General features: G+C 54.1%; 1 protein-coding gene across 1 annotated transcript; it reads left to right on the plus strand.

Annotated features, from left to right (window-relative positions):
• Positions 1-7,303: 7,303 nt before the first annotated feature.
• On the plus strand, positions 7,304-17,061 carry RAB44 (RAB44, member RAS oncogene family). Its single transcript, XM_058040017.1, has 12 exons — positions 7,304-7,618; positions 8,624-8,801; positions 9,060-10,201; positions 10,346-10,507; positions 10,808-10,985; positions 11,250-11,377; positions 12,734-12,869; positions 13,743-13,824; positions 14,306-14,420; positions 15,513-15,614; positions 16,441-16,517; positions 16,974-17,061. The coding sequence occupies exons 1-12, from the start codon at positions 7,304-7,306 to the stop codon at positions 17,059-17,061; spliced, it is 2,703 nt and encodes a 900-aa protein (XP_057896000.1).
• Positions 17,062-17,524: the final 463 nt, after the last annotated feature.

Below are 17,524 nucleotides of genomic sequence, written 5' to 3' on the forward strand. Positions count from 1 at the left end.
CTCCATCATGCTGTGGGCTCAGCTTACCTCTCCTGGAGCTGGAGCAGGAACCAGGGGCTTCTCCACGCCTTAAACAACCCCCCTGGCCCCCAGAGCTCCCACTTCTGCTGTCTTAGAGGCTGGGACCACCACAAAGCTGTTTCTGGTCCTGTGGGACTCCAGCAACTCCACAAGACCCTCTTCCTGTTTTAAAGGCTCGGGGCTGGTTTTGGGCTCTGTTCCCATTCCTGATGCACATTGGGATGTAGCAGGATCTGTTCCTCATGGCAAAGGGAGGGGGCAGAGGGGTGCAGGAGCTGCTGTGCCCCCAGGCTGGGAGGGGAGAGCTGGGCTCAGCCAGACCCAGCACGGCCCCGGCTCTGCGTCACCGCTCCCCATGGCTGTGGTTTCCTTCTCTCGCAGCTTCAGCTTTGCCACACAAAGAACAGCCCCTCTTGGGGATGGCATGGGGGCTCTTGGTGACACTGCCACCCACCCAGGCTGGGGACAGGGCACTGGGGTCCCCAGCTCAGGCCCCACAAGCCTGGGTGAGCAGCAGTGTGGTAGAAACCTGCCGAGGGCTCCTGCCTCTGCCCGGAGGTGACTCACGGCTGTGAAAACTGGGGGAGGATTTCAAAAGGAGCTGCTGAGCTCTGAGAAGGCAGGTGTGACCAGCACGTCTCGCTCAGACCTCCAGCATCACCTTGGCTGCTCCTTTGCTGGTGTCACTTCCTGGCTGTGCCACCTCCTGGGTGCCCCTTGTGCCCTGTGCATCCCCCGCAGCCAGGGAAGAGATTTCCCTGGGAAAGGTTTGGGGACATTTGGGATGGGTGCTTGGCTGGTGGCAGGAGCAGTGTTCAGCAGGTGAGACATGGGCTGGGAGCCCCTGGCAGGGCTGGCAGGAGCAGCCGTTGCTGCTGCACATCCAGGCTCCATTTGTGCTGAGCAATCAGAGATAAGGGCTCCCCTTCCCTTCCTGTTGCCAAACTCTCCTCAGCAATCGAGGTTTGGGCCTTGACAGCAGCAGCACAATGAATTTCCAGCTCGGTCTCTCTCTGCTGTGTCCCAGCAGGCTGGAGCAGAGTGCCCAGGAGGGCAGGGCTGGCCGAGTGTCCCCTCCAGGCCAGGCCAGGCCATGTCCGAGCGCCGGGCGGGCGCCAAGGGCCGGCGCTTGGGCTCCAGCCGGCGCAAGCAGCTGCAGGAGAGCCCTGGGCAGGCCCCAGCAGCAGCACCCAGCCCCAGTGAGGAGCCACCATGGGCATCTGAGATAGTGCAGAGGGTGCAGCAGCTGCTCAGCACCAGGGACACGGAGCAGGCGGGAGTTGTCACCCGCTCGGACATGCAGGTGAGGATGAATGTCACAGACATCTTTTCATGTAAATCCTTTCATTGGGATTTTTTTCCTCCTGAGAAGCTGAGAGGCCTCAGGGACAAAATGTAAATAATGGTTATCTGCTGCTGTGGAATGCAACAGGTGCATCTGTGATTGGTCTCATGTGCTTGTTTGTAATTAATGGCCAATTATGGCACAGCTGGCTCTCTCTCTGTCCAAGCCACAAACCTTTGTAATTCATTCTTTTCTATTCTTAGCTTAGCGAGCCTTCTGAGCAAACATTTTCTTCTATTCTTTTAGTGTAGTTTTAATGTAATATATATCTTAAAACAATAAATCAAGCCTTCTGAAATATGGAGTCAGATCTAGATCTACATCTATTCCCTCATCCTAAGACCCTGTGAACATGGTCACAGATGGGGCTGTGCCCTGGGCTCCAGCACTGCCAGGGTCACAGGAGGCGCTGTCACAGGTGGGTTTTACTCTGATTTGCTTTGGTTTTAGAAGCTGCAGGAGGAAGGTTTGCCGTGCAGCAGGGAGGAGCTGGAGCTGGTGTTTGATGGGCTGGATGCTGCTGGCACGGGGCGCTTGGGCACAGAGGAGTTCACGGCCGGGCTCCGTAAGTGCAGCCTGGGCTGGTCCCAGGGCTCTCCTGGGGGATGTGAGGTGCTGCCTTTGCTATGTGGCACAGCATTTATTAATTCTTATCTATAAAACGATTCATGGGCATGAATTGTCCCCCTGACCAGCTCTCAGCCCTTGGCTCATCAAGAGCGGGGTCCTGCTGTGCTGAACTGCTTTGTTGAAGCCATGGAGAGGGAAATGTCGGGGTTTGGGCTTTGCTGCTGCCCTGCTGGGCACTGAGGATTCGGGGTATCTGTCAGCAGGGCAGTTCCTGAGCTCCCAAAACGCTGCCAGGGAGCACCGGAGGAGGAAGACGGCGTCACGGAGGGTGCGGCTGGTGCTGCCCAGCCCGGTGCTGGAACGGGGGGACAGTGAGGAGAGCAGGCACTTCAGAGCCTTCATGGAGCAGCTGGGCACAGAAAACCCCTCTGAAGAGTGAGTGCCCTGCTTGGCACCCCTGAGTGTCCTGCAGGATGGACAGAGGGGGAAAGGTTGGGGGCAGGAGATCCCCCCACGGGCAGGGGGCTCAGAAATGCTGTGGAGGTGCCTTTGCACAGGAGCAGGGTCACAGCGAGCCCAGAGCTCACACACCTCAGAAAGTGTGAGTTCAGTGACTCAGCTGGCCTGGCTTTGGGGTTCTGAGGGGATGCTCACCCCAAAACACCCCTGTCCCTGCAGACAGGAGATCTGGCAGCTCTGGGTGAAGCTCCGGCAGGACGAGCCCCAGCTGCTGGACAACCTGGAGGGATTCCTGGCCAGGATGAGGCAGCGCATCCGAGAAGCCAGGAAAGAGAAGGAGGCTCTGGAGCTGACCCTGAACAGGTGAGTCACCCCAGGATAGCGAACAGGGATGGGACAGGAGTGATGGGGACAGGAATGGGGCTCTGGAGGGATTCCTGGCCAAGATGAGGCAGCGCATCCGAGAAACCAGGAGTGAGAAGGAGGCTCTGGAGCTGACTCTGAACAGGTGAGTCACCCCAGGACAGTGAACGGGGATGGGACAGGATGGGGCCCTGGAGGGCCGCCCCAGCGGTGTGGAGGAACCTGGATGCTTTCAGCATCTCCACAGGCGGCCGGAGCAGAGATTTTGCCAATGTTTGGGGTCGGGCTCCCTCTACAGTCACGGCAGCGATGGCGAAAGGGCCGGACGGACTGCCGGACACTCCGTGCTGGGGACACCCCCGGGCAAACCCAGCCCGGCACCCCGAGGCCCCGAGGGCACTGTGGGGTCCCGGAGCGGGGTCTCACCCCCCTGCCCGTCCCTGCTGTCACCACAGGCGAGTGGCCGAGCACGACAAGGACGTGCAGCAGCTCTGCGAGACCCTGGAGCAGCAGATCCGGCAGGAGCAGCTGCGGCTGCAGCAGCAGGTGGGTGCCCATCTCCTCCTGTCCCTTTGCTGCCCCTGCTCTGGGGGTACCCAGCACCCCGAACCCCTGGGCAGTCAGAGGAGGGTGCCAGTGTCCTTGTGCCACCAGAGCATGGCCCGGAGCCGGCAGCAGGGCGAGGAGCTGCAGCGGGTGCTGGATGCCAGCGAGAGGGAGGTGCAGCGCTTGGTCACGGCGCAGATGGAGGTGGGCTGCCCCCAACCCCCCTTTGTGAGTCAGGGGTCTCTGGGCTGTGCTAAAACACAGCCTGTTCTGGTGTGTCCCCACCAGCTCTTGCTGTAGGTTGTCACACAGGACCCTCTACACCCCATCCCTGCCCTCCGTCCATCCCCAGAGGACACAAGCTGAGAAATTGCGTTTCCACGTATATGTAACTGCACAAACTCAGCAGGCCTCTCTTACAGCAAAACCTAATTTCTCCTTAGCCTGTAAAGGATTTTGAAACCTGTGAGATTATTCACATCTGCTTTCTGCTTTCTTCCCTACCTGTTTGTGAGCTTTCATGACCCCAACTGCAAAACTCCCAAATTGTGCTCCTGTCTCTATTTAAAGCCAGTCAATCTTGGCTTGGATTTAAACATCACTCGTAGATCCATTTGGTTATCATGGCCACAGGGATCAAACTGGGCAAATTCTTCACATGGGGCGTTTGTCCAGCCCAGGGGAGATGCGGGTGGGGATGCCTAGGGAAGGGGCTGTGTGAAATTCAGCCCTGTTCTAGAGGAGGTGGTTATGAATTATTTTGGGGATTTTTGTCTCTGAGTGCCCTGGTTGCCATCCCACAGCTGGAGCGGCGCTGCCACAGCCTGCAGAGCTCCCAGCAAGCAACCAGCACGGAGAACCAGCAGCTGCAGGAGAGCAACCGGGCCCTGCAGCAGCACCTGCAGCACCTGCACCAGCAGCTGCAGCACACCCAGGGCCACCTGAGGACCATGAGGGCCACAGTGGCCTGGGAGCACATGGGGGAGCCCGGGTGAGTGGCTGAGTGACCGTGTGTCACTCTGTGTCCTCACAGACATCATTTCTCTTGGGTTTTGGTTGTTAATTGCTGCCCTGAGATGTGCAGGATGTCTCTGTTTCAGCCTGTGCACCCGAAGAACGAGTCAGAGCTCTTCAGTTTTCAGTCTTGAGGTTGTTTATTAATTCTAATCTATAGAATTTTCTTTCTGCCCAGCCGAGATCTGCTCAGCAGGGCAGCCACAGGCACTCTGTGTTGTCTTTTTATACTACAAACTACATATAACATATTTACACTTAATTCCCAATACTTATCACCTGTGTTAGACAGTGAACTTCTACTCTAAACCAATCCCAAAGTGCCAACATCACTGCAGAAAATGGAGAACAAGAAGAAGAAGAAGAAGGGCTAAACATATCCAAGTTCTTCCATCTTGTCCCCATAACTCCCATACCAAAAATCCTAAAATCTACATTTCCACCCTGTGATCATTTTGTTATTACACCATTCAAACTTCTGTGACTTTCAGGTCATACAAAGCTGGTAACTTGCTCCAGGGGTAAAAATCAAACCCCCAGGTGCTCTGGGCTGTGTGCCAGGGTCTCTGAGCCTCCTGGCGGGGTCCTGGCAAATCTGGACACCCAGAGGGATGCACTGAGCTCTGACATGTTTCCTCCTGGATGGGGAATGAGTTGGATGGACCTCAGGCATCACAGTGCTCCAATGCTTCAATGCTTCCCATGGTGCAGGTTGATCATGGTTTGGTGTGCAAAGCATCAGAGGAAAAAGCAGGAATACCAGCACCATGCACTGAGTGTGCCTGCAGGGCAGGGCCAGAGAGGTGTGGGTGTCTGTGACCGTGTTCACAGGGGTGTCAGGTTGAGGGAAGAGATGAGGATCTGACTCCCTGTTTCAGAAGGCTGGATTTATTATTTTATTATATATATTATATTTAAGCTATACCAAAAGAATGGAAGAAAGGATTCCATCAGAAGGCTGGCTAAGAATAGAACAGGAAAGAATGATAACAAAGGTTTGTGTCTTGGACAGAGAGTCTGAGCCAGCTGACTGTGATTGGCCATTAATTAAAAACAACCACATAAGACCAATCACAGATCCATCTGTTACATTCCACAGCAGCAGATAATCAATGTTAACATTTTGTTCCTGAGGTCTCTCAGCTTCTCAGGAGGAAAAATCCTAAGGAAAGGATTTTTCATAAAAGATGTCTGTGACAGGTGTCCTTCACCCAGGAGGGCTCCACAGGACTGATCCAAGGATTGTGGGTTTTGCTGACCTGCCCTGACAGCCCTGGTGCTGGGTGGATGTGCTGAAGGGGATGGAGTTCCCATTTTGACCCTTGTGCTCTGTGTTTGCAGGGACAGAGTGGTGGCAGAGTTGCCCATCGTGGTGCCAATGTCCCCACAGGTATTTCAGCTGGGTGTGTGGGGACAGGACAAGGACCTTGTGCTGTTGTCTATGTGCTGAGCAGCTCAAGAGCACAGGGAGCACCTGCAGCACTGCCTCCCTTAAAATCTCTCTCAAACGGGGCTGGTGCAGATATTTGGGAAGGGAGGGGGTTGCAGCACCTTATTTCTGGTACCCCCAAGATTTTGGGTGGGTACAGCTGGATATCTCTCACATCATTTCAGGTGGATATTCTCCCTCACCAAGTGTTTTTTCTCTCCTCCTCCCACCCTGTTCCCTGCAGCTGAGTCCTGGGAAGAGCGAGAAGTTCCGCTCCGAGATGCGGATCAGGCTGGGATCCCAGAGCAGCGAGAGCAAAGCCAAGAGCCCCCACCAAGTGTAAGGGGTCCCCTGTGTGCCCCTGGGGTCTGCGAGCTGGGGCTGAGCCCTGGGCTCTGCTCCCTCCACCCTCCCCGGGCAAACAATGAGATTTGTCCTTTCAGCACTCCTCTCCCACCCACTCATCTCTCACCTGGAGCTCCCATCCCTTATCCCAGCTCATCACTCCCTTGGCTCAGGAACTGGCTGTGCCTGGCTGAGATTGTCTTTTCCTGTCTGATAATGTCAATATGGGTGCTGGGAAGGGGCCAGGATGCAGCCCTGGGTCTGGCTGCCTGTGTGTGCCTCCCCCTTTCCCCTGCCCCCATTGCTGCCTACGTGAGCTCCAAGTGCAAAGGGGGGAAATAAAATCAGGTTTGGAGAGGGATGGGGTGAGGATGAAGATCAGAAACCCTCTGGGACTGACTGGGGATGGGAGGGAGATGGAGCCTGACCTGGGAGCTGGTTCATTGCCCCCATTTTTTGCCTTTTTCAGGGTTTGGGAAATGCTGCCAGCAGAAACAAACCTCTCAGGAGCGCCACGGAAAGCAAGCTCTGCAGAAGAGGATCCCTTCCCAGAACCCTTGAAAGAGGAAGGTGCCTCTGACCAAAGCTCTTTGCTAAGAGAGATGAATGATGCAATAGCAGCTCTGAGCAAGCATCTGAAGGCACAGGCTCTGGGTGCACCCCCTGCCCTGGCAGACACTGCCTGGCACCCCTGGGACAATGCTGAGCCCCACACGGGGCCAGAGGCAGCCACAGCCCATGAAACAACCCCTGGGGTCCTGCAGGAGACCCTCCCTGGCCACATCCACCGTGAGCTGCTGGAAGGAGACCTGCAGGAGGGACCAGGCACAGCTGGGCTTCGTGCTCCGGATGTGACACAGGCTGGTGGGTCTGCAGGAGCCGGGCACTGCAGGGCTCAGGAGCCAGGGGCAGAGCAGGGAGAGAGCCCAGAGGAGGCACAGAGGATGTTATTCCTGCCAGGAAAGGGAGATGGCGAGGAGGAGATGGTGCTGAACGAGGCTGAGCACCTGGGAGAGAGCGTGGAGGCAGCAGAGCAGGTGCTGATGGAGGTGCAGGGAGCAGGGTGGCTGCAGGAAACAACGGCTTGGGCAAAACCACAGCTCCTGGGAGAAGCTGAGGAGGGGGAGAGAAGCCAGAGAGAAGATTTGGAGGCAGGTCTGGGGCCAGCTGAGGCTGGGCAGGAAGGTGTGGCAGTGGGACAGAGCCTTGCCATGGATGAGGAGCAGCCAGGGAGGACACTGGGGGTGCAGGCCCTGGGCACAGAGCTGCAGGAACGGGCTGACCCCACATCAGGGCTCCCTGGGAAACTGGAAACTGAGCTGGGAGAGCACCTGGAGCCACAGCCCCCCTCCCACCAAGGGGGAGCAGCCCATGGGGATGGTGTCCCTGAGGTGGCTCCAGGCCCAGGAGTGCTGGATGAGGAGCATGCCAGGACGGAGGCGCAGCCCCAGGGAGAGACCACGGACTCCAAAGGGCTGGAGGTGCTGCCAGCCCCAGCTGAGCGTGCAGGGAGCGAGGAAGAGGAGGTGGAGGAAGCAGAGCCCAGGGAGGCAGAGCAGCTGCTGCAGGGTGAGTGTGCCAGGGGAGGCGCAGGGTGGAGAGGGAGCGTGGGTGCTCTGGAGCCACTGGCAGCAGCTGTGCCACCCACCCACGGGCAGGGAGGAGGGGGAACAGGTGTGGGACTGATGGAGGCCCCCAGCAGCACCAACACGGAGCTGCTGGCAGAGGTGGAGGCAGATCTGCAGGTCTGGAGTGAGGCTGGATCCCCAGGGACACAGCAGGGAGGGGGTGAGGATCCAGGGCTGCAGCTGGAGAAGGATAAACCAGAGGCAGGGCTGGGAGAAGAAATGGAGGCTGCTGCAGTGCACAGTGAGGGTCCCTCCCCTGCAGAAACACCTGTGGGCAGCACAGATTGGTGTGGGCTGTTCCCAGGTACATCCCAGGCACTGCTGGAGGCAGATCTGCAGCTCTCTGGGGGTCCCAGCCCAGAAAACCCCCGGGGAGAGAAGGGGGAAAGAGCTGCTCAGCCCCCAGAGAACGAGGAAGAGGATGAGGCACAAGGACAGGGTGAGCCACACCAGCCAGTGCCTCATCCCAGTGCAGTGACCGGGGGTCAGGGAGAGGGGGCTGGTGCAGGGCTGGAGCTAAAGGAGAATCCTGAGAGCCTGGGCACAGTGGAAGAGCAGAGCAGTGGTGCCAATGTGCAGCTGATGGCAGAGGGGGATGAGCTCAGAGTGAGCCCTGGAGGGAGCACAGGGGCAGATCTGCAGCTCATGGGTGGATCCTCGGGGACAGAGCAGGGAGGGAGTGTGGATCCAGAGGAGCAGCCCCTGGATCAGGGGGATAAAGTAGAGTTTTTGGAAAGGGAGGCAGAGGATGCACAGGAAGAGATGGTGTTCCATGAGGGTCCCAGCCCAGGAGCTCCATGGGGAGGGGAGAGTGAAAGAGCTGCTCAGCTGGAGGAAGAAGAAGATGGAGCACAAGGACAGGGTGAGGATGGGCTGCCACACAAGCCTGAGCTTGATCTGCAGGGATCAGGGGTCAGGCAGGGAGCGGGGGCTGATGAAGACATGCAAGCACAGGAGGAGGCTGAAAGCCTGGGCACTACTGAGGAGCAGAGCAGTGGTGCCAATGTGCAGCTGATGGCAGAGGGGGATGAGCTCAGAGTGAGCCCAGGAAGGAGCACAGGGGCAGATCTGCAGCTCATGGGTGAGGCTGGATCCTCAGGGACAGAGCAGGGAGGGAGTGTGGATCCAGAGGTGCAGCCCCTGGAGGGTAAAGAAGACATTTTGGAGATGGAAATAGTGGATGCCCAGGCAGATCTGCAGCTGTGTGTGGGTCCCAGCCCAGCAGGCCCATGGGGAGGGGAGGGTGACAGAGCTGTTCAGCTGGAGGAGGAGGATGGGGCACAAGGACAAGGGGAGGATGAGCAGTCACATGAACCTGAGATTGATCTGCATGGATCAGGAGTTGAGCATGGTGAAGGGGCTGATGAAGACATGCAAGCACAGGAGGAGGCTGAAAGCCTGGACACTGCTGAGGAGCAGAGCAGTGGTGCCAATGTGCAGCTGATTGCAGAGGGGGATGAGCTCAGAGTGAGCCCAGGAGGGAGCACAGAGGGAAATCTGCAGCTCATGGCTGGATCCTCAGGGACAGTGCAGGGAGGGAGTGTGCATTCAGATGTGCAGCCTCTGGATCAGGAGGATAAAGAAGAGGTTTTGGAAAGGGAGGCAGAGGATGCCCAGGAAGAGATGGTGTTCCATGAGGGTCCCAGCCCAGAAGGCCCACAGGGAGGAGAGGGTGACAGAGCTGCTCAGCTGGAGGAGGAAAAGGAAGATGGGGCACAAGGACAGGGTGAGGATGAGCTGCCACACAAGCCTGAGCTTGATCTGCAGGGATCAGGGGTCAGGCAGGGAGGGGGGGCTGATGAAGACATGCAAGCACAGGAGGAGGCTGAAAACCTGGACACTACTGAGGAGCAGAGCAGTGGTGCCAATGTGCAGCTGATGGCAGAGGGGGATGAGCTCAGAGTGAGCCCAGGAGGGAGCACAGGGGCAGATCTGCAGCTCGTGGGTGAGGCTGGATCCTCAGGGACAGAGCAGGGAGAGACATTGGATTCAGAGGTGCAGGCCCTGGATCAGGGGGATAAGGCAGAGTTAGTGGAAGGGCCAGCAGAGGATGCCCAGGCAGATCTGCAGCTGTCAGAGAGTCTCAGCTCAGGAGTCCCATGGGGAGGAGAAATTGAAGAAAATGTTCAGATTCAGCAGAAGGATGATGAGGCACAAGGACAGGGTGAGGATAAGCTGCCACATGAGCCTGAGCTCGATCTGCATGGATCAGGGGTCAGGCAAGGAGGGGAGGCTGATGAAGACATGCAAGCACAGGAAAAGCCTGAAAGCCTGGATACAGTGAAAGATCAGAGCATTGGTGCCAATGTGCAGCTGATTGCAGAGGGAGATGAGCTCAAATCAGCCTCAGGAGAAAGCACAGAGGCAGATCTGCAGCTCTTAATCCAGACTGACTCCATGGGGACAGAGCAGGGAGGGAATGTGGCTCCAGATGTGCATCCCCTGGATCAGGAGGATAAAGCAGAGGTGGTGGAAAGGGAGGTAGAGGACTCCTGGACAGACACTCAGCTGTGTGTGACTGCCAGCCCAGAAACTGCCCAGGGAGGGGGGAACTGTGCAGCTGTGCAGCCCAGGGATGGGGCTGGGGATGGGGGACAGACACAGGGACAGGGTGGGCGTGGGCAGATGCAGGAGCTGGTGCCTGACCTGTCTGGAGTGACCATCAGACAGAGAAGGGGGACAGATGCAGGTGTGCAGCCTGTGGAGGAGGCTGAGAGCCTGGGCACAGTGGAAGATCAGAGCAGTGGTGCCAATGTGCAGCTGATGGCAGAGGGGGATGAGCTCAGAGTGAGCCCAGGAGGGAGCACAGGGGCAGATCTGCAGCTCATGGGTGAGGCTGGATCCTCAGGGACAGTGCAGGGAGGGAGATTGGATTCAGAGGTGCAGCCCCTGGATCAGGCTCATAAAGAAGACGTTTTGGAAATGGAAGTAGTGAATGCCCAAGCAGATCTGCAGCTGTGTGAGGGTCCCAGCCCAGCAGGCTCATGGGGAGGGGAGGGTGACAGAGCTGCTCAGCTGGAGGAGGAGGATGGGGCACCAGGACAGGGTGAGGATGAGCTGCCACACAAGCCTGAGCTTGATCTGCAGGGATCAGGGGTCAGGCAGGGAGGGGAGGCTGATGAAGACATGCAAGCACAGGAGGAGGCTGGAAGCCTGGGCACTGCTGAGGAGCAGAGCAGTGGTGCCAATGTGCAGCTGATGGCAGAGGGGGATGAGCTGAGAGTGAGCCCAGGAGGGAGCACAGGGGCAGATCTGCAGCTCATGGGTGAGGCTGGATCCTCATGGACAGAGCAGGGAGGGAGTGTGGATCCAGAGGAGCAGCCCCTGGATCAGGAGGATAAAGAAGAGGTTTTGGAAAGGGAGGCAGAGGATGTCCAGGAAGATATGGTGTTCCATGAGGGTCCCAGCCCAGAAGGCCCATGGGGAGGAGAGGGTGACAGAGCTGTTCAGATTGAGGAGGAGGATGGGGCACAAGAACAGGGGGAGGATGGGCTGTCAGACAAGCCTGAGCTTGATCTGCATGGATCAGGAGTTGAGGATGGTGAAGGGGCTGATGAAGACATGCAAGCACAGGTGGAGGCTGAAAGCCTGGGCACAGTGGAAGATCAGAGCAGTGGTGCCAATGTGCAGCTGATGGCAGAGGGGGATGAGCTCAGAGTGAGCCCAGAGGAAGATCTGCAGCCCTGGAATGAGGCTGGATGCTCAGGGACAGAGCAGGGAAGGATTGTGGATCCAGGGGTGCAGCCCATGGATCAGGGGGATAAAGCAGAGTTGGTGGAAGGGGAGGCAGAGGATGCCCAGGCAGATCTGCAGCTGTCAGAAGGTCTCAGCCCAGGGGCTCCATGGGTGGAGTGGAGAGGATCCCTTCACAATGAGGAGGAAGAGGAGGGTGGGGCACCAGCACAAGGTGAGAATGGGCTGCCACAGGAGTCTGTGCTTGCTCCAGAAGGAGCAGGAGGCCGACAGGGAGAGGGGGCTGGTGCAGCAGCACAGCCACAGGAGGAGGCTGGCAGGCTGCACACACTGGAGGCCCAGAGCACTGATGCTGCTGTGCAGCTGTTCACAGACCAGCAGATACCCAAATCAGGCTCAGGAGGGACCACAGAGGCAGATCTGACACCTCTGGGTGTAGCTGGGCTGTGGGAAGGGGAGCAGAGCCTGACTCTAGGTTTGGAGGCAGTCCTGGGTGCATCTCCCCCTGCAAAGCCACGGGAAGGAGCTGCTGCTGCAGATGTGCCCCCTCCAGCTGGGGCTGCTTTGTGTCCTGAGCCTGCCCCTGCTGCAGAGGGCCCTGGTCTGGAGGCAAAACTGGGAGAATGCAATGGTCCTGAGGGGCAGATTCTGGAGGCTCAGGAATCACTGCAGGGAGAGAGGGCTCCTGCAGAGGGGAAGCCTCTGGATGGAGCTCACGGTCTGGAAGTGGCACAGGGAGAGAGGCTGGAGGCAGGGGTGAGGAATGGAGTGAAAACTCAGGGTCTAGGACTAAACCAGGGCCATGATGATGCTGAGTTGGCCTCCCTGGTCTCCGAGGTGCTGTCACAACTCAGCCCCCTGAAGCTGGAAACGATGATGCAGGAGGATGTTCTCATTCCAGATGTGTGGCGGCTTTGTGCTCCGGGACAGGCAGCCCAAAGGGAGCTTCAGGAGCAGGTTTCAGCACAGGGACATGAGGGGAAGCCTCACAAGGTGACCCAACAGCCAGAGAGGGAGACACCACCCACGAGGGAACCGGAGCACACGGCTGCTGGAGCTGCCGAGCATCTGAAGCAAGAGGTGCCACCAGCATCCCCACTGCACAAAGCAATGAGACCAGGAGATGCTGGCAGTGATCAGCTGGGGGTGGTCCTCAGAGAAAACTCACTGGGGCAAAGGCAGCTCTTGGGAGAACAGAGCAAAGACACCACTGTTGGTCAACGAGAGAGGATCCAAGAGTTTGGTGAGAAAATGAGCCAGGAGGGTGAGCCCAGCTCAGGAGAGCCAGGGGCTGTGACTGCAGCTGGGGCTGCCCCACAGGGTTGTCCTAGAGCTGCCCTGGACCCAGAGCACCTGTACAACGTGCTGTTTGTTGGGGACTCCCACGTGGGCAAAACGTCGTTCCTGTACCGCCTGCACGCCGACACCTTCAACCCCCACCTGACAGCCACTGTGGGTAGGTCTCCTCCAGCCCCCTCCAAGAACTCACTCAGATTCCTGCAATTCCCTTTTCTCCACCCCACAAGCTGCTGGAGGTGCCCACACGTCTGTTAGAGCTCACACCAAGCGTGTTGTACAAGCAGTCCCCAGAGGCCAAGCAGAACCACCAAGTCCCCACGCCTGGGTGCTCGTGGGCAGGAAATGCTGTTCCTGCTTGTCCTTCCTTTGCCTTTCAGCTCCTTTTCTTCACCATTTCTTCACCATTTCTTCACCATTTCTTCACCATTTCTTCACCATTTCTTCACCATTTCTTCACCATCCTGGTTTTTCACACTTCTAAAATTTTTAAAAGTTTAATAGTAAGAAAATGGTTATAAAAATAGCAATGTAATTAGAGTAATAAAAACTTTGGACAATTTGGATCAGGACAATATGAGACAATAGAAACAAAGAGTTATGGATGTCCAGGTACCTTTTTCTGGGCAGCACAAGCCCAAAAAAGGACCCACATTAACAGAGGATTAACCCTTAAAAACAATAATCTGTTGCATATTCATACACCACATACATGATGCATAAATTCCATTCAGATGACAGACCTTCCCAAAATCCAGTGATTAAACATCTAAAACCCAGAGGTTCACTTGGGACCAACCCCTGGAGCTGCAGCCTCACACCACCCTGCACCATGTTTCTTCTCCATCCGTCTTCTGTTACAGGGCAGAACTCTACAGTATCAAAATATCCTCTTTTTTTTGTTTTCCAGGACTGGATTACCAGATCAAAAACCTCGCTGTGGATAACAAGCGCTTTGCTCTGCGCCTGTGGGACTCAGCTGGCCACGAAAGGTGACCAGCTTTACCAAAATATCCTATTTTGTGTTTTCCAGGACTGGATTACCAGATCAAAAACCTCGTTGTGGATAACAAGCGCTTTGCTCTGCGCCTGTGGGACTCAGCTGGCCAGGAAAGGTGAGGTGTTTGTGCTGGTTAAGGAGACAAACTGGGGTTTTTCCCCTGTAGTTTAGGGGCAATTGATATCCTTTGCTTTGCTAAGGTGCTGGTGCTGCTTCAGGACACAACCTGGGTTTTTCCCCCTGTAGTTTAGGGGCAACTGATATCCTTTGCTTTGCTAAGGTACTGGTGCTGCTTAAGAACACAACCTGGGTTTTTTCCCCTGTAGTTTAGGGGCAACTGATATCCTTTGCTTTGCTAAGCAAAGGTGAGATTGCTCAAGGAGGGACTCTGTACAGTATGTGATCTGATAAAAGCATAATAAAGGAAGTAATTAAGATAAAACTGGCGCTCAGGCTGTTCCTATGGCCCCTGCCAATCAGGACAAGAGCCAAATCTGGGGGTTGCCTGTTTTGTAGACGTGCACTCCCACCTTTCCCCATCACACCTAGGCAGAACCTCCTTAGGGCGTGCTGGTGATGATCCCCAATGCCCGCAGGTACCGCAGCATGACCAAGCAGTTTTTCCGGAAGGCGGACGGGGTGGTGCTGATGTACGACATCACCTCCGAGTACTCCTTCTCCGACGTGCGCTACTGGCTCAGCTGCATCCAGGTGGGGGCGGTCAAAAGCTCCTGGCACTGACAGGAGTGGCCAAGCCCTTTTGGAAAGGGTATTCTGCACTGCTTTCATTATAAATTTTTTTTTTTTTTTTTTTTTTTTGGTGGAGGATTTAAGGCAGATACAAATGGTTTTCACACGCTGGCGGCGTTTCGCAGGGTAATTTGTTGGTGGTGTGAAAAATTTCAATCGCTTGCTTTTAAATTTTTAAAAGTTTAATAGTAAGAAAATGGTTATAAAAATAGCAATAAACTTATAGTAATAAAAATTTTGGGCAATTTGAATTAGGACAATACGAGACAATAGAAACAAAGAGTTATGGACGTCCAGGTACCTTTTTCTGGGCAGCATAAGCCCCAAAAAGGACTCACATTAACAGAGGATTAACCCTTAAAAACAAAAAGCTGTTGCATATTCATACACCTCGTACATGATGCATAAATTCCATTCAAACACAGGATTCTGTCTGGGCAGTGTCAGCTTCTTCCTCTTAATCCTAATGGAGTCACCCAGAATGAGTGAGGCAGGAAGAAGTTTGTTTCTCCTGATAATGGGGCAATAAATTCTCTTTCTCTGAAAATTTAGGTGTCCTGTGGCTATCTTGGTGCAAGCCACTTCTTTCTTTAGAAAAAAGTATCTGACATAGCATAGTTTCTATTATAACATTATGTTATAACCTAAAACAATATTTAACGCACTACTGAAGAGAATTAATACACCATAACTTTCTAACACAACACATATAATATTTATTTTAATATTTTCCAAAAGCCAATCATAAAATACGCATTTTTCACACTTTCATTATAAAATATTTTTTTTCCTGGAGGATTTAAGGCAGATACAAGTGATTCTCACACGCGTGAATTCATTACAAGTGTAACTCATCCAGTGCTCTGTCATGTTAATAGATATAGGCAGATGATTTAAGGGAAAAAAAATCTTAAATGCTGTTGAACCAAATCTATTTTAGCCCAAATCCATGGGTGTCAGCCATGGTGTTTCAGGAAATTGTGTAGAGTGTGGCCAGCTGGGCTTCAAGTAAGATTTTGAAGCGGTTCTGATCTTCCCTTCTTTGTCACTCAGGAAGGAGCAGAGGATGGAGTTGCTGTTCTGCTTCTTGGGAACAAAACCGACTGTGCTGCCCAGAGACAGGTCCCTACAAAGGAGGGTGAAAGCCTGGCCAAGGTAGGTGGTGAAGCACAGCCACCCAAGCAAGGCAGGGACACCTAAGGATCAACACCACCAACGCCAAGAGCTGGAGAAAGGGGAAAGCCCTTAATTTACTCCTCATGCATCAGTGGTTGACTAAATGTTCTCTGAATCTGTCTCTCACCCTTCCCTGCCTTGCTTTCCCTTTGTCACTTTAATTTGGCCTCAGCACCATCCCAGTAAATTGGCTTATGGAACTGGATTTGTAAATTAAAAGATTTTCAGCTCTGCTTATCTTTGCTGTGAAGTGTTGAGTATCTTCCCGGCATCATAAAAATAATAAACCCACTGAGCACTATCCTGGTTTAAAGATACTGAAATGGTCAAAGTTTGATTAATCTCTTCACATACAGATGGCTAATATAAATTAGATTAGGAAAATGAGAAGAATCTCACCTTTACTGCCTTAATTTTAAACCTTATGGGATTTGGGCCATCCATGGACAAGTTTTGCTAATGGAGATGAGGGATGGATGCTTATTTTCCCAAACTTGTAGGGAACAAAAGAGTTGGGAACATCTAGTTATGCCTCTCTCTGTGTTTGCTCCCATGACCAGAAGGCATCACAAATTCTTCTGTCTGCCCAGTCATCATTTCCTTTGGTGTTAAAAGCTGGAGTTGTAGAAACCAGAAAATCTGGATTTCACCCTCATGTTCCAGTAAATAAGTTACTGAGTTATTTGTTTCCTTGATTCCCTCCTGTTCTCCCCTTGACTGGGACTGTCTCATTGCTATTTATTCCCACATTAAACGATTCCAGTGCAGGAACATTACATTTCTACTGGGGGTTTGTGTTTTCCAGGAGCACCAGCTCATGTTTTACGAGTGCAGCGCTGCCTCAGGCCACAATGTCTTTGAGTCCATGGTCAGCTTCACCAGGTGAGCCATGTACTTGGATTTTTCCACCTGTCCTTAATTTAATTGACTTTCTTTAGCACCTCCCTGCTTTTTTTAACTCCAAACACTGGCTGCCACCATCACCAGAGACTCCATGCCCAAATATCAGGGAAAACTGAGGGAAGTTCATGTTGGGATGAGCATTTAGCACTGCCCTAACATGTCTCCTGAACAACCAGAATTGCTAGGAGGTGAATTAAACCCTCTTGGGGATGCTGCTGATTTCTCCCTGGCTTGACTGAAGCAAGTACTGTCTGTGATTTGATTTAGGTTGGATTTTTCAGCAGCATCCACAGCTCTAGGATCACATGGAACTGGAAGGATCCTGACTCCTTTCAGCTGTGCTGAGCCTCTTGTACCAAGGCTTGTCAAAACAAACAGCACAGAAATACAAAATATGAGGGGAATACACAGCTAATCTGCTTTCTTTTCTCTCAGGTTGCTCAAAGATCGTGAAGATGAATTGAAAAATAAAACAGAAGAGGTACCAAAGGCACCCCAGAAGAAAAAGAGCTGCTGCTGGTGATGGAGAGACACTCCACACACTGATCTGAAACTGCACCCACAGCCAGAAAAGCATAAAAATAACCCTTGGACACCTTCTCTTTTCCTGTGTGTCTTCCTTGCTGATCTTCCTTGGATGCTGAGAGCAAAAGCTGCTGTGGGGACCCCCTGCCACTGCCCCAGAGCACACCAGCCCTCCACAATACTTCTCAGGGAACTTTACCACTTTCTTTTGGAGACCAAAAACAGGCCAAGAAAAGAGGCAGAAAAGGAACCCAGCTGGGTCTGAGATGCTGCAATGATACTGGAAGCAGCAGGGAGTAAACCCAAGCCTTGGGAGAGAAGAAATGAAAATCTGAAGCCATCCAAGTGTGTAAACCAAGGGGGTTTAGTGCTGTTGGTGCTCTGGGCTGTGGGGATTTCTCCTCTGGCTTTGCAATCTGATTGGATTTGATCAGGAACAATGAGATATTCAATATATTGTA

Source organism: Melospiza georgiana, chromosome 23 (genome assembly GCF_028018845.1).
Source record: "Melospiza georgiana isolate bMelGeo1 chromosome 23, bMelGeo1.pri, whole genome shotgun sequence".
Taxonomy (NCBI): domain Eukaryota; kingdom Metazoa; phylum Chordata; class Aves; order Passeriformes; family Passerellidae; genus Melospiza; species Melospiza georgiana.